The 12,889-nt window shown below is 61.3% G+C and overlaps 2 protein-coding genes across 3 annotated transcripts; one reads left to right on the plus strand and one right to left on the minus strand.

Annotated features, from left to right (window-relative positions):
- The first annotated feature begins 61 nt into the window (after nucleotides 1-61).
- B3galt6 (beta-1,3-galactosyltransferase 6) lies at nucleotides 62-1,858 on the plus strand. Its single transcript, XM_027947660.2, has one exon. It carries the CDS (start codon nucleotides 221-223, stop codon nucleotides 1,247-1,249), a length of 1,029 nt encoding a protein of 342 aa, XP_027803461.2. The 5' UTR covers nucleotides 62-220; the 3' UTR covers nucleotides 1,250-1,858.
- Nucleotides 1,859-7,829: 5,971 nt separating this feature from the next.
- Nucleotides 7,830-11,811, minus strand: C1qtnf12 (C1q and TNF related 12). Of its 2 annotated transcripts, none has more exons than XM_027947663.2 (8): nucleotides 11,546-11,811; nucleotides 9,927-10,049; nucleotides 9,699-9,810; nucleotides 9,462-9,613; nucleotides 8,839-8,947; nucleotides 8,535-8,625; nucleotides 8,364-8,442; nucleotides 7,830-8,040 (listed from the first exon to the last, which is right to left on the minus strand). In XM_027947663.2, exons 1-8 carry the CDS (start codon nucleotides 11,714-11,716, stop codon nucleotides 7,942-7,944), a joined length of 936 nt encoding a protein of 311 aa, XP_027803464.2. In that variant the 5' UTR covers nucleotides 11,717-11,811; the 3' UTR covers nucleotides 7,830-7,941. The 2 variants fall into 2 exon arrangements, with proteins under 2 accessions (XP_027803464.2, XP_071474774.1); XM_071618673.1 differs by having other exon boundaries at nucleotides 7,830-8,114.
- Between the last annotated feature and the right edge of the window lie 1,078 nt (nucleotides 11,812-12,889).

Here is a 12,889-nt window from a genome sequence, read left to right on the forward strand (position 1 = left end):
CCATCTTTCCCCCGGGCGGAAGCACCCGCGCGGACGTTCCGAGGCAGCCAAGGAGAGTAGCATGCGGGCACACGTGATGAGTGTCCTGGCTCCGCCCTCCCCACCCCGGTAAAAGGCCGGACCCCAGCACTACCGAACTCGCGGCCTCAGGGCGACTTCCGCCCACGGCCCGCCGCCCGGTGGAGCACCAAAGAGAGGCCCACACGCCCGGGAGTGTCGTATGCACGCGGCGCCCCCTCGGCGCCACGCCTGCGCATTCAGCGCGGCTGCTGCCGCGATGAGACTTCCGCGGCGCGCGTGGCGGCGCCGGGCGGCGCTGGGCCTGGGCGGCCTCGCGCTTTGCAGCGTCGCGCTGCTGTATCTGGCGCGCTGCGCGTCCCAGGCAACCGCTCCCGACGCCGCCTCGGCGCCCCGCGCCGCCGCCTTTTTGGCCGTACTGGTGGCCAGCGCGCCCCGCGCCGCCGAGCGCCGTACCGCTGTGCGCAGCACGTGGCTGTCGACCGTGCAGCGCGGCGGCACCAGCGACGTGTGGGCGCGCTTCGCCGTGGGCACGGGCGGTCTGGGCGCGGAGCAGCGGCGCGCCTTGGAGCGAGAGCAGGAGCGGCACGGAGACTTGCTGCTGCTGCCCGCACTCCGCGACGCCTACGAGAACCTCACCGCCAAGGTGCTGGCCATGCTGGCCTGGCTAGACGAACACGTGGCCTTCGAGTTCGTGCTCAAGGCGGACGACGACTCGTTTGCTCGGCTGGACGCGCTGCTGGCCGAGCTCCGCGCGCGCGAGCCCGCGCGCCGCCGCCGCCTCTACTGGGGTTTCTTCTCGGGTCGCGGGCGCGTCAAGCCCGGAGGTCGCTGGCGCGAGGCTGCGTGGCAACTCTGTGACTACTATCTCCCCTACGCGCTGGGCGGGGGCTACGTGCTCTCGGCGGACCTGGTCCATTACCTGCGCCTCAGCCGCGAGTATCTGCGCGCGTGGCATAGTGAGGACGTGTCTCTGGGCGCCTGGCTGGCACCGGTGGACGTGCAGCGGGAGCACGACCCGCGCTTCGACACCGAGTACAAGTCGCGCGGCTGCAGCAACCAATATCTGGTGACACACAAGCAGAGCCCGGAGGACATGCTAGAGAAGCAGCAGATGCTGCTACGTGAAGGCCGGCTGTGCAAGCGCGAGGTGCAGCTGCGCCTCTCCTATGTCTATGACTGGTCGGCGCCACCTTCGCAGTGCTGTCAGCGGAAGGAGGGCATCCCCTGAGTCCCAGGGACACAGACTCCTCTGCCAGGCCCTCTAGAAGTACCTGGCTTATGCGGTGACAGCGGATGCCAGGCGGCAGCAAACAACACCTAGCCCCCTTCACCCCAACCGCACGCCCAAGTTGTGCGCTTTTGTGGCCACGTTTGTGGTCCTAACCAAGAACATCTTGTGGGTTTGGAGACTCCTGGAGGTGCTGCATAATGCAGCTCCGCCTACCCCTGGTCTTGGCCTACATTTGCCCAGCCTAGCTGCTGCTTCCCATTGGGTGAGGGCAGGAGGAACCTCCCTGGCCCCTGGGGCCAGCAGCTCCCCTCACCTGCGGCCTAACTATGTCACCATCCAAAGTTGTCACTGCATTATTTGGATAGGTCACACTCTCTTGTGTCTTGTCAGTTGTGTCTGTCACATGTCAGATTTGAATTGGTTTAACATTAATTAGCTTTAATGGCATTTTGATCTGTTTCTTGAGTGAGTTCATGGTAAATATGATTCAGTGGTTGCCTGTGACCTGTATGTAAGTATTGTACATTTGTGTCAATGAGAGTTCCACACAGACAGTGTGCAGGTCTCTTTTTACTATTATTTAAGAAAAAGATTTTTATTTCAGAACTTGGAGTTTGTGGGTTAATCTTTCAATTAACTTGAGTGGATGACCAGGCCCCTGTATGTTAAACAGAAGAATTTTAAGCTGTCCATTTTTTTTTTTTTTTTTTTGTCACACAGGTCAGTTGTGTGTCTGTTTCTGAACAGACTTTCCTTTTAAGGTTTCCACACAGGCCTTTAGATTCCTGGTTGCTCAGACTTGGCACCACTCTGAGGAATCCAAGCCCTGGGAGTGTTGACCAGGACTTACACACTGGCATACTGACCACAGGAACCACCATATTTTTAACATCCCTCATCCGTCCCTGTTTTTGTGCCCATTGAGTATGAAAAGCTGGGGCTGGGATATGGCTCAGTGTTGAAGCACTTGACTAATGTGTGCAAGGCCCTGGGCTCCACACACAAGAAATGAAAACTGTGGTTGTTTCATGAGGTGACAGATGGTGGGAGCCACTGCAGCCTCCAACCTGTGCGGCTGGAGCCCCGGCTTCTTGTCAGGGTTGGGTTCTGTAACTGGGTGGCTGATGTCTTTCGGAGTTCTCGGGCTGTGAATTTCAGGCACAGGATTGGGTTATTTTGTTGGAAGGCGGTGAAGAGGGTCTGTGGCCAGCCATCTGAAGACTTATCTCCCACCCGAGAGCATGGGGCCAGACTGTCCCAGGCTGCAGGGTTGAGAGGAGGTGGAGCCAGCAGTGTCCAGCAGGCCCCTGAAGCCAGGATGAACACCCTGCCTGTACATCATGCCTAGAAGGGACTGGAAGAATCAGGGCAGCAGAAGGGCCCTGCCCACTGAGGGGGTGCAGGTTCCCCAAGGGTGCTGGTAACGTAGGACCCAGATAACTACTTGCCGTTTTCACCTGGGGTCTCTGGTCTGGACCCTAGAATCAGCTGAGCAGCTGGCCTGTCTCCACTGTTCAGGGGAAGAAAAGGAGCCTGGAGAGACTGCAGACTCCAAGGACCACATGGCCTGGGGCAGAGCAGGACTTGGGCCAGGGCTGCACTGTCCTCCACAGTACTCCAGAGAGCAGCACAGGCATCACATGCCCAAGACGTCCACGGTCAGGGTGAAAACATGCACACATACACTTGCCGATTGTTCAGGGAAGGTTCCTGAGGCCAGGCCCCGGGCCTGTGCGTTGCTGTGGGCAGGGCTGTGAGCTTTAGGATTCAGACGAACCACATGGAGGTGCCAGTGTGCAGCTGGCTTTGACCTGCAAGGGGGGACTCTTGAATCCAACTTGGAACACCAGGTTTGTCAAAGCAGAGCAAAGCCTACTTTGGTTGATGTCCCACATTCACATGGCATCAGTGCACTATCAGGACTTGGGACCTAAGACTGAAGCCTGGCACGGATGGAGTGGCCGTAGCCACGTGCTGTCCTGGTCCTGGAGATGGGGACATAGTGTCAGGGCCTTAGGAGGCATGGGGCTTGAGATACTTAGGCTTGCAAGGCAGGGTGTGCGGTTGAGCAGAGGGCACTGGGACACCTCAGGGTCTCCTTGTGGGGGCTCAGAGGACAGCACTCCTTTTCTGCCCCCCATGTTGGCATGGAGGCACCTGCCCGCAGAGTGGGTCCTCCCAAGGCACCCATCCACCCAGACCTTTTCAGAATAGCCCAAATGAGGCAAAACTGTGAGGGGGAAAAAAAAAAAATCTAGCATCCTCAAGCAAACAGTGCTTTTGAGGGACCAGAGCCCAACCTCCCAGGGATCTCTGTTCCTGGGACCCTGAAGCCCCAGCAGCCCTGCTCCCCTCCCCCCAACCATCAACTGGCCTCTGTGGGCAGCTGTTCCCTCTCCTTTGGAACTGCCAGCCCCCCTCAGCTCTGTTTCCACGAGTGTGTCCTCCTCTCTCGGCTCCCCACACCGATCACACCACCAACGCTGCAACAATCCTAGGATGTCCCACTGCTTCCTGGGGCCTGGCGTCACCCCACATGCCTGGAATTCCTTCAGCATGGCATGCCTCTCTGGATCCCCTCATCCCTTCCTCCCTGGGAATATCCACAGTGGGTGGGCTTACAAGGAGGGTGGCTGAGGCCCAGGACACTATGGGGAGAAGTCAGGGAAGGCCGGGGGTGCAGAAGAATCCAGAAGGCCGGGTTCCCTGAACTCCCTGCTTCCTGCCAGACTCAGGCCTCTACACTGGCCTGGCCAGCAGCATCTCCATGGGCTGAAGCTGGCACCTGGCTCCAGTGGGGCCACAAAGGAGGTCCATAGCCAGAGTTCGCCAGCAACACTGGGAGCCCTGTCCCATCTTAGCTGCCCCTGGAGCTGAATGCAGCATGAAGCCAGGGAACAGCCAAGAGCTGTGGAGTGTGCCTATAGGAGCCTGGACAGTGGTCATCTCCATTCTCCAGAGTGAACACTACAAGCAGAGCCCACCCTCTGAGTCAAGGTCTGGTGGGGCAGGAGCCCAAGCAGAGCCCATGTCCAGCTCCACCTCCCACTAATCTGGAGCCTGACCCAGCCTATGACCAGAGAGGGAGGTGACCCAAACCCTAGCCCTCCCTACAGTGGCGTCTGAAGGTCTCAGCTGGCCCAGCCTCCCCCGAGGGGCCCCACACTCCCAGCCACCCACCTCTGATCCCCAGGGGAAGTGACATGATGGATGGCCACGCCAGCTCAAGTCCCTGTGGGCGGTGACAGAGGGTCAAGGACTCACCCTCCAACCGTGTCCCAGTAAGGCTTCCCAGCCCCAGAGAAAGATCCACACACAGCTGTCTGGAAGTATTTCCAAGAGTCAGGCCTCAGTACATCCTGCCGCTGAGGGAGCCCTTGGGGTTGATGTGGGTCTGCAGGCCTGGAGGCCTTCAGGGAAGGGTTTGGGGCTAGAGGTGGACACAGGCTTAGGGGACTGAGTGGAGCTCATGGAGACACTTCACTGTGGAAAGGAGTTGCTGGGCCTCCAACCCCTGACTTCTCGTTTGCTCTGCCCTGGCTGCCACCTTGCACACCCGTGTCCCAGCAGGGCAGTCTCGGGGCTGCGGGTACAGGTGAAGGCAGGAGCCCCACCGGGCCAGGCGGCCCATGTGTATGACATGCCCGCTGTTGCAAAACTGATGTTATCACACCGGAAGAACCCGTGAGTCACTGCCCCACAGGAGGGGCAGTGCCCTAAATCCTCCCAAACAAAGACCCTTTGTCCCCAGACTCCACACCAGGCCCACCCAAACAACCACCAGGCGCACAGGCGGGCAGGAATGCCCATGGTGACACTGTGCTGGCAGGCCAGGGGCATGTTGCCCACACCAACAATGCTCTCCAGCCCAAGTGCCAGGCTGCAGAAGACCTCAGGCGGCTGAAGTCCCAGGCGATGGAATCCTGCCTGCAACAGCAGCCTAACCTGGAAGCCCAGTCAGTGAACAGGATGGAGTCCATGGATGACCCGAGGTTCCTGCTGCCACCCAAGGGGCTTCTCCCCAAGGCAGGGCACCAGGAGCCCCTTGTTGGGGGTAAGAAGCCCCTCGCCTGTGACCCTTTCACCAAATGCCCTGGGCAGCCGTGACGGTGAGCCAGATTGAGGCTCTAGATAGCAACCTCTCTACCTTGGGCCACCATCTCTGTCCGTAAGTCCGTAAGACTGGGGCTCCTTGGTGCCGAGGACCACTTCTGAGCTCAGTGACTCATCTGAAACCTGCCCCATGATTATAGCACAGGGGCCTGGTAATTCTGGCCCTGAAGCAAGCCCTAGCTTCAGAGCAGAGACCCCCCACACACTCCCTCCACAGAAACTCAAGACATTCAGGGGCACCTGTGTGGGGACACTGGGACACACCCTCAGGTTCCTGATGTCATCCGTGTGAACACTCAGCCATCAACACGAGCGCCCAGGACACTGACTGGAGAGGCACAGGCCATTCTTGGTCCAGGTCTGGGGTCCCTGGCTGACACACCGAGATGGCTGCAGGTGGAGCCGGGCACCAGGAGGGGCCCACCTCAGCCTGGCCACCTGCCCGAGTGTGGCTCTGCAGTGCTGGCCTCGCTCTTGGTGTCTCATCTCTCATTTCCTTGTCTCTCTGTGGGACCCCAGGTCCCATTCTCTAGGGCTCCATCTTGAACATCACAATCCTTGCAGTCAAGAGGACCACAGCCCAGAGAAGGGTGGTGGGAGACCCCACCAGGTGCAGCCAGGCCAAGGCAAGCCCACTGTCCTGGGAGGCTGCCTCTGGCCCTAGCTCACTCTGCCCGGGGTGGGGCTGCTGCTCCTCGCGGGGCAGAGAAGGGAGGTGTGGACTAGCGATTCAGGGCTGGGCCGGCAGGAGCCCCGGGAAATCAGATGTGAGTGGGGTATCTGTGTCCCAGGGCTCCTGCGTCTCAGGGCACTGCAGACATGACATGAGGACACACATATGCCCAGGCCGTCTGTCCTCTCAAGTCCTGCTCTGCCTCCGCCAGGACTTGGGTCCTCAGTGCCTCCACCGATGTGCTCATAGTCCTTTCAATGTGGCCTTTCTCTCTATGGCCAGTGGGACTGGGGCTGCAGGGAAACCCCAGAGCTCCACCTTGGCCCAGTGGGGTGGGCTGCACCAGCAAGGGTAGTGACAGAACTGCAGGGGGCTCCCAAGTCTGGACTTCTTCACCTAGCCTGGGCCCCTGTGACTCGTCAGGACCTCAGGAATTGGGAATTTAGGGTAGGGATAGTCACCTGCCCGAAGCCTGGGCCCCCCAGGTAGCCCTCCCTTCTCAGCCTCCTTGATGGGGGACCCAGGGGTGCTCCACACTGGCCCTTGCAGGTTGTAAGGGATATCCTGCCAAACCTGGCAGCAACAGCCGCAGTGAAGCAGAGACCCCTGTAAACAGGCCCAGCCCCTGACGCCACTCTGGGGGGATCAGGGAGAGAGGTGGGGACGGGTCAGTGGACAAGCTTGGTTCTGCTTCCATGCCTGGCTGGATCAGCCTTCCCACTGCAGATCAGGCTTCAGGGAAGGGCCCTCCTCTGTCCTCCCAGACGAGTCAAGTCCCCAGAGGAGGGGCAACAGCCTTGGGCACAGCCTCTTCCTGCCTACTGTTGCACCCCACACCCTGCCCAGAGCCTGCAGACACATCCCTCTGCCTGCTGGCTACCTCCCACCCTGACTCTGGGAGATGATTCCAGGGGGAGGAGGCCCTCCCTGCCCCCCTCCTTGGGGCATCTGTGGAGGAGTCAGAGGCTCGGGGCCCACTGCCACCTGCTGAGGGCCTGGGTGCCAACCAGAAAGCATATCTGGGTAGTTTGACTCCACCCCAGGCATCCTGAGGTCTGGGTTTGCCAGAGCCAAAATGGTGTAGCCATAGGTGACCTCAAACCCAAACCTACAACAGAAAGTCAGGGCCTTGGCCAGCAGCTCCTGCCTCAAGGGCCGCGGTGGAAGGCTGCTCTGCCAAGCCCACCCTACCTACTTCCACAGCCCCTGGCCTTTGGGATGTGGAGGCCATCGCTGGGGAAGGTGGCAAGAAGTGGGTGCCTGCCGCTTGTCCCTCTCCTGTCTCAGCTGGGCAGCCTTACCCAGCCCATACCTGTGGCTAGGCACACCTGGGCCCACAGGTGCTCGTGGTGTGGTCCCACCCATGGCCTGCACAGGCCTGATGCTCTTCTCTCCCCCACAGGATGCAGCCCCCAGAGCTGGCTGCCTGTCTTTCCACATGGCCTGCTCCCCAAGATGAGGCTTCCAGGGCCCTGAGGCCAAACAGGTTGCCTTCTAAGGAGGCACAGATCCTAGGAGAGGGGGTTCCAGGCCGTGGGCTGGGACCTACATGGACGTCTGTCCTGGTCCCTCAGAGTCAACACAGCCCCTAGCACGTGTGGAAACTGCCAGGGGGCCTGGCTGCTCCTGCAACCTCCCCCAGAGGCAGGAGAGCCTGGGGGCTATGTGGTAGGGACCTCATTAAACCCCCAGGTCTACCCCCTATCCTCCAGGGCTGCCCGCACACCATCAGGCAGACCATGGCCACCCGCCCACCTCCACCAATGAAATAACCAGGCAGTACCCCGGGGCAACAGAGTACTGGGGCTTTTATTGCTGTGACCACAGGAATCCACTGGGGGTCTTCTCGCCTCCTTCCTCAGAGGGGAATCACAGGTCCTGACAGGGTGCTCCCTCTGCACCCTCAGGTACCCAGAAGCAGCCCAGAGAAGCTGGAGCCACTCTGGATGGTGAGGACCACCCCGGAGCCGTTGTCCACAAACACGGAGGCATACTGCCCAGCCTGCAGGCACCACGGTGGGCATCACTGCCTGTGGGTATCCTGGTCCCACAGCCTCCCGGACACAGGAAGAGCACCTGGGGCCAAGGCCCAGCCCAGATGAAGGACCACCTATGCACCTAAGAGCTGCCCCACCAGGCAGTGCCCTCCCGGACGCTAGGTCCAGGGTCCTGAGTGACTCCCGCTGGGCTGTCAGCCCCTGGCCCTGAACCCAGCCACTGTCTCCCTATGGTCTGTGCAGTCAATGGTAGGGGAGGGGCTTCAAGACACACAGCCCAAGGGCAGACCCCAAGTGGCTATGACCTGAGTCAGCATGCCACCCTCACCTGCAGCTGCAGCAGCCCCTGCAACTGTGCCGTGAAGACCCTGCTGTTGCTCTCCAGGCCTGAGATGGCCTCCAGGGACCTGGGCAGGGCAAGAGGGAAGGCTCAGATACACTCATGATGCTTGCCTGTGGTCCCGGCCCCAAAGGTGGGCCCAGGGACTGGCACACTCACGTGTGGCGGTGACACAGGGACTCGATGCAGATGAGGACACGCACAGTGTCCCGGGCCCGCAGCCGGGCCCTGCCCTGCAGCTCACTATGGTCTGTAGAGACAGTGGTAGGAGAGGGGCTTCAAGACACACAGCCCAAGGGCAGACCCCAAGGGGCTGGGGAAGGGCAGCCAGAACACAGGGCCCCAGAACACAGGGCCCCAAACGGGGCAGTAGCATCTCCGATGGCCCCACAGTGTCAGGTGTCCACCCCTGAGGCCTAACCCATCCCCACCCTCACCAAACACACGGCCCAGCTTGGCTCACCCACGTGTAGGCTGGCGGAAAACTGGAAGATGGCAGAGACTGGGGCTGTGAATCGGCCTGAGGCCAAGCTCAGGCCAGACCCCCGCAGGAAAGCACCCTGGGCAGTGGGCTGTAAGGGGCAGTGAGTGAGCGGCTGGCTGCAGGGCCTGGACCCTCACCCTGCACACCTCACCAGGGGGAGACGCTATTGGCGACAGCCACTGAACCAAGCGGTTCTCATTCTCATGGGAGAAGAACAGGGCTGACCCCTGTGTCTACCTCCATCTGAGTTTCAGGGCACAGAACCCAGGCCCCAAAGAGTGCATGGGGACCCAAGAGCCCCACACAGAGGGCTTCCCTGCTCCTTGGTTACCCTGGCCCTGCCAGAGTCCTGGTATAAGGAATAGTCTGGGCAGACTGGGGGTCCTAACCTTGACCAAGGCCACCCCCACCCTCTGCATGGGCTCCCCAGATCGCCAATGCGTACATGCGCTCAGACACTGCCCAGTCTTGTCCGTGGGCCCATCTCACCTGTAGGGGCCCCACGCTGCTTCCTTCCCCATAGACCCCTCTTAGTGAATGAGAACTTGCAGTGGGTGCCCCAGAGATGTCAGGACCTGCCCTGGGCCCACACCCCCACTCACAGCCTGGAAACCCTGCAGCTCCACCAGTGTCTTCTTGTCTACCAGCACGGGGCCCTTCAGCCGGCAGTGAAAGGCCTCAACCATCAGCCATGGGCCAGCCCCACGGGACAGTGGCGGGTCTGGCCGTGCTGAGAACCGCCGTTCTGTGGCCTCTGCAGGGAGGGGGCAACCTGGGTGAGGCCCCTGAGGGCCCTGTGGGGGCTTCCTGGGCCTGGAGAGGGTTAGGGTTAGCCTCACCCTTCAGCATGTCCTTGAACTCCTGAAGCAGGGCTGCTGGGGCGACTTCCACACCGGGGGGCCCTGGGGGTCCTGGAGGCCCAGGGGGCCCCGGGGGACCCAAGAGGCCTCGCTGGGGAGGCAGGAGAAAGTGAGGGTCCCAGTAGGAGCCAGTGCCACCCCTGCCCTGGGTTTAAACCCCCTGGAGGATCCTGGGAAGGCTGGCCCCGAGGCAGCCCAGGGGCTCACCAACTTCTTGTCTTGGCCTTGACAGCGACAGCGTTTCTTGGAGGAACCATCTTCTGGCCGTCGGACAAAGTTCAACCACGTCATGTGAGCATCTGAGAACTCAGGCCCTGAGGGCTCCAGCGGCTACAGAGCCAGGGGGGCAAGGCTAGGAAATGACCACCAGACCCCAGTGGCTCCTGCCTGTCCTCCTGCGCCCCACAAAGAGCTGGGAACCACAGGTCACTGGGGAAACTCAGGCACATAGGAAACTGCCTTGACCAGTAGGATGGGTCACCCCGGGGACTAGAACCTGATGTCCTGGTGGTAGGACACAGGCAGGACAGGGACAGGTCCTCTATGGAAGCCAGGGCATGATGCCCAGTCTTGGCCTTTATGGGAGGGCCCAGACACCTTTGGCCCTGTTACCATGTGAAAGGGCACACCTGGGTGCACACAGGGCTGGGGGTCCTCTCACCAGCCTAATGTGTCCCTGACAGTGAGCCTGGTCCTGGATATGGTGTGTGTGTGGGGGGGGGGGCTGGGGGGTGTCAAAGAGAAGGCTGTGGACTAGAGAGAGGATGGCCAGTGAGAATGAGTCCTGTCTCGGGATGATGGGTGAGGCTGGCAAGAGTACATGACATGGACAGAAGCATGGCACTATTGGCCTGGCCAAGGGAAAGCCTGGCCACTCCAGGGGAGCTGCCACCAAACCAGGCAAGTGGGCCAAGGGGTCTTGACCCAGGGCAGGGTCCAGTCCTGATGTGGACCTAGACCCAACCCAACCAAAGCAGGTCCTGTCTGCTAACTGGTGTCCCTTCCCAGTAGATCAGAGGACTCCATCCTGGGGGACTTGGAGAAGCAGGCAGGATGGGATTACCCACCCAGGGAGAGAATGCACCCCTAATCCTGAAACATCCAGTATCTGCTTGTCCCCTCAATGCCTTGTATGGGTCAGTGGGCCCGGAGCCTAAGCACTGAGCCACAAGGGCAGAGGCTGTAGGGAGCAGGCAGTGAACAAGCCCACCTCCACCAGGAAGAGTAAGGACATTTGGGTAGCTGTCCCACAGAAGTCCTTCCTACTGATCAGTTCCCAGACTGCCCCTGCCCTTTCCCTAGAGCAACAGCCCTGAGCAAGCAGATAACTGCCACTAATGGCAGCATCACCTGAGGTTTGTGCACTGAGACCCTGCCAGTGCCAGGGTCTCCTTCTCCAGGGACATCCAAGGACAGGGCACTTTGCAGGTGGATGCTGACCACACAGAATCCCCAGGAAGCACAGGGATCTGGAGTCTCCAACCTTCCTTAGAGGCTGTGGGGCGCCATGCTCTCTTACCCCCCCCCCCCCGCCTGAATTAGCAATTACAACTAATGGCAGCAGGTTGTCCCAAGTCCATGGCCTGTGGCTGCAAAGAGTTAATTGTATCTCCCCCCAGTCCTCCCTCACCTGGGCTCTTGGTTAGTGCCTCTCTTCCCCAACCCCTCTCCAGGCCTGTGCGGATTGGGGGGCCCAGTCGGGGCTGCGGCAGACCCCACCAAGGGACCTCTGTGGCAGAGCCTGGGAGGGCATCCGATGACCTCAGTCCCAAAGCCGCCCCTGTGCACCTGTGCCCTGGGCCCACGTGCGCCCGGCCTGTGCATACCTTGGGAGAGCCAGGCAGACCTTCGCTGTCGGAAGCCGTGGCGTTGGGGGCCTCTGTGCGCTGGCCCGGCTGCCGCAGCCTCTTGGGCTCCCGCCATGCCCCGACTCCCCAGAGCAACGCGAGCTGTGGCCAGAGGAGGGCCAGGACTGCGGCCCAGGCCCAGCGCCGCATGGCTGGATGTGGGCGGCAGCTCAGTGCTGCGATCCCCAGCGGCCAGGTGCTCTCACGGGGGCGGCGGCACTCAGAGTCCCCGCGCGGGGGCGAGGCCCAGGGGCGCGCCCGGCCGCCGCCGGTGCATGTCTGCGGGGCGCCCAAGAGCTGGGGCGCAACAGCAGCGTGTCCCCTTGAGGCCGGCGCCAACTCGCCTCGCCTCGCGCAGTGTCCTCCCGGACGCGCTCCTCTCCCCCAGCCTCTGGGCCTCTGGGCTCCAAGGGGAGGGCTCACGTTGAAACAGTTTGCCCGGCGCCCCCACGGCGGGGTGGGATGGGGCGGGGCGGGGCGGGGCAGGGGGCGGGACCCAAACTGACCGTGGACTCATGCCCTCCTAAGGAGCTGGGGGCTATTGAGGCTTTGGGCCTTGCCTCTCAGGCTGTCTAGTCCTTTGGAAATAGCCCCAGCCTGCCCCTCATCCCTCCTCAGGAGGGGAGGTTGTTCACACTAACCTCTGGCATCTCACACCCACCCCTCAGGGCCAGGGTCAAGAGTGACCTTGGGTACAGAACCCCAGCCCCTTACTCAGGCCCTGGAGGAGCTCCAGACATAGCTCCCCACCCTACCTCACCCCCACCCTAACCCTAACCCTAACCCTAACCCCACACCCCCGACCCTGGAACCAAGGGAATAGCTGGCTGGTGGGACTTTCCCTCCCCCCAGACATTCCCAGTATAGGGACCCTCCTTCAGTGGGGATAGGCCCACAGGGAGGGACCCACTGGCCTCAGGGCAGGAGTACAGAGGCTGGTGGTCCCAGTTGCTCAACCCCACACCCTTTGTGGATGTAGGCCTGACCCTTACTGCTTGCCCACCGGGTGCAAAGCATGAGCAGAGTCCCCAGACCTTTCAGAGTTCAGCACAAGGGTGAGTCCTTCCTTCCAAAGACCTCTGGCCAGCAAGATTTCCTTCCACCAGGCTTGTGGGGGAGAGGGGTCCTTTCTGACCACCTCCAGGCTGAGGCAGCAGGTCTCTGGGGCCAGACCATGCCCACAGGCCCTTTGGGTTCAGTCAGTGAGGGGGACCTCTGAGGCTGGTCCACCAGGAACAGTGGCTCCACCCTGGCCCTAGAGGTCCTGGTCCTGGTCCTGGTCCCTGCCTACCACGGGACACTCCAACCTCCCTAACTTACTGA

The sequence above is a fragment of the Marmota flaviventris genome, chromosome 10, assembly GCF_047511675.1.
Source record: "Marmota flaviventris isolate mMarFla1 chromosome 10, mMarFla1.hap1, whole genome shotgun sequence".
NCBI lineage: Eukaryota > Metazoa > Chordata > Mammalia > Rodentia > Sciuridae > Marmota > Marmota flaviventris.

Excerpts from the sequence above, each read along its gene's own strand:
- B3galt6 (XM_027947660.2), top strand. The coding sequence starts at position 221 with ATGCACGCGGCGCCCCCTCGGCGCCACGCCTGCGCATTCAGCGCGGCT.
- C1qtnf12 (XM_071618673.1), bottom strand. The coding sequence starts at position 11,716 with ATGCGGCGCTGGGCCTGGGCCGCAGTCCTGGCCCTCCTCTGGCCACAG. Across the intron at positions 9,811-9,926 it reads AAGGCCAAGACAAGAAGTTG|CGAGGCCTCTTGGGTCCCCC; the intron begins GTGAGCCCCTGG and ends CTGCCTCCCCAG. Across the intron at positions 8,443-8,534 it reads TCCCTGTGTCACCGCCACAC|GTCCCTGGAGGCCATCTCAG; the intron begins GTGAGTGTGCCA and ends TGCCCTGCCCAG.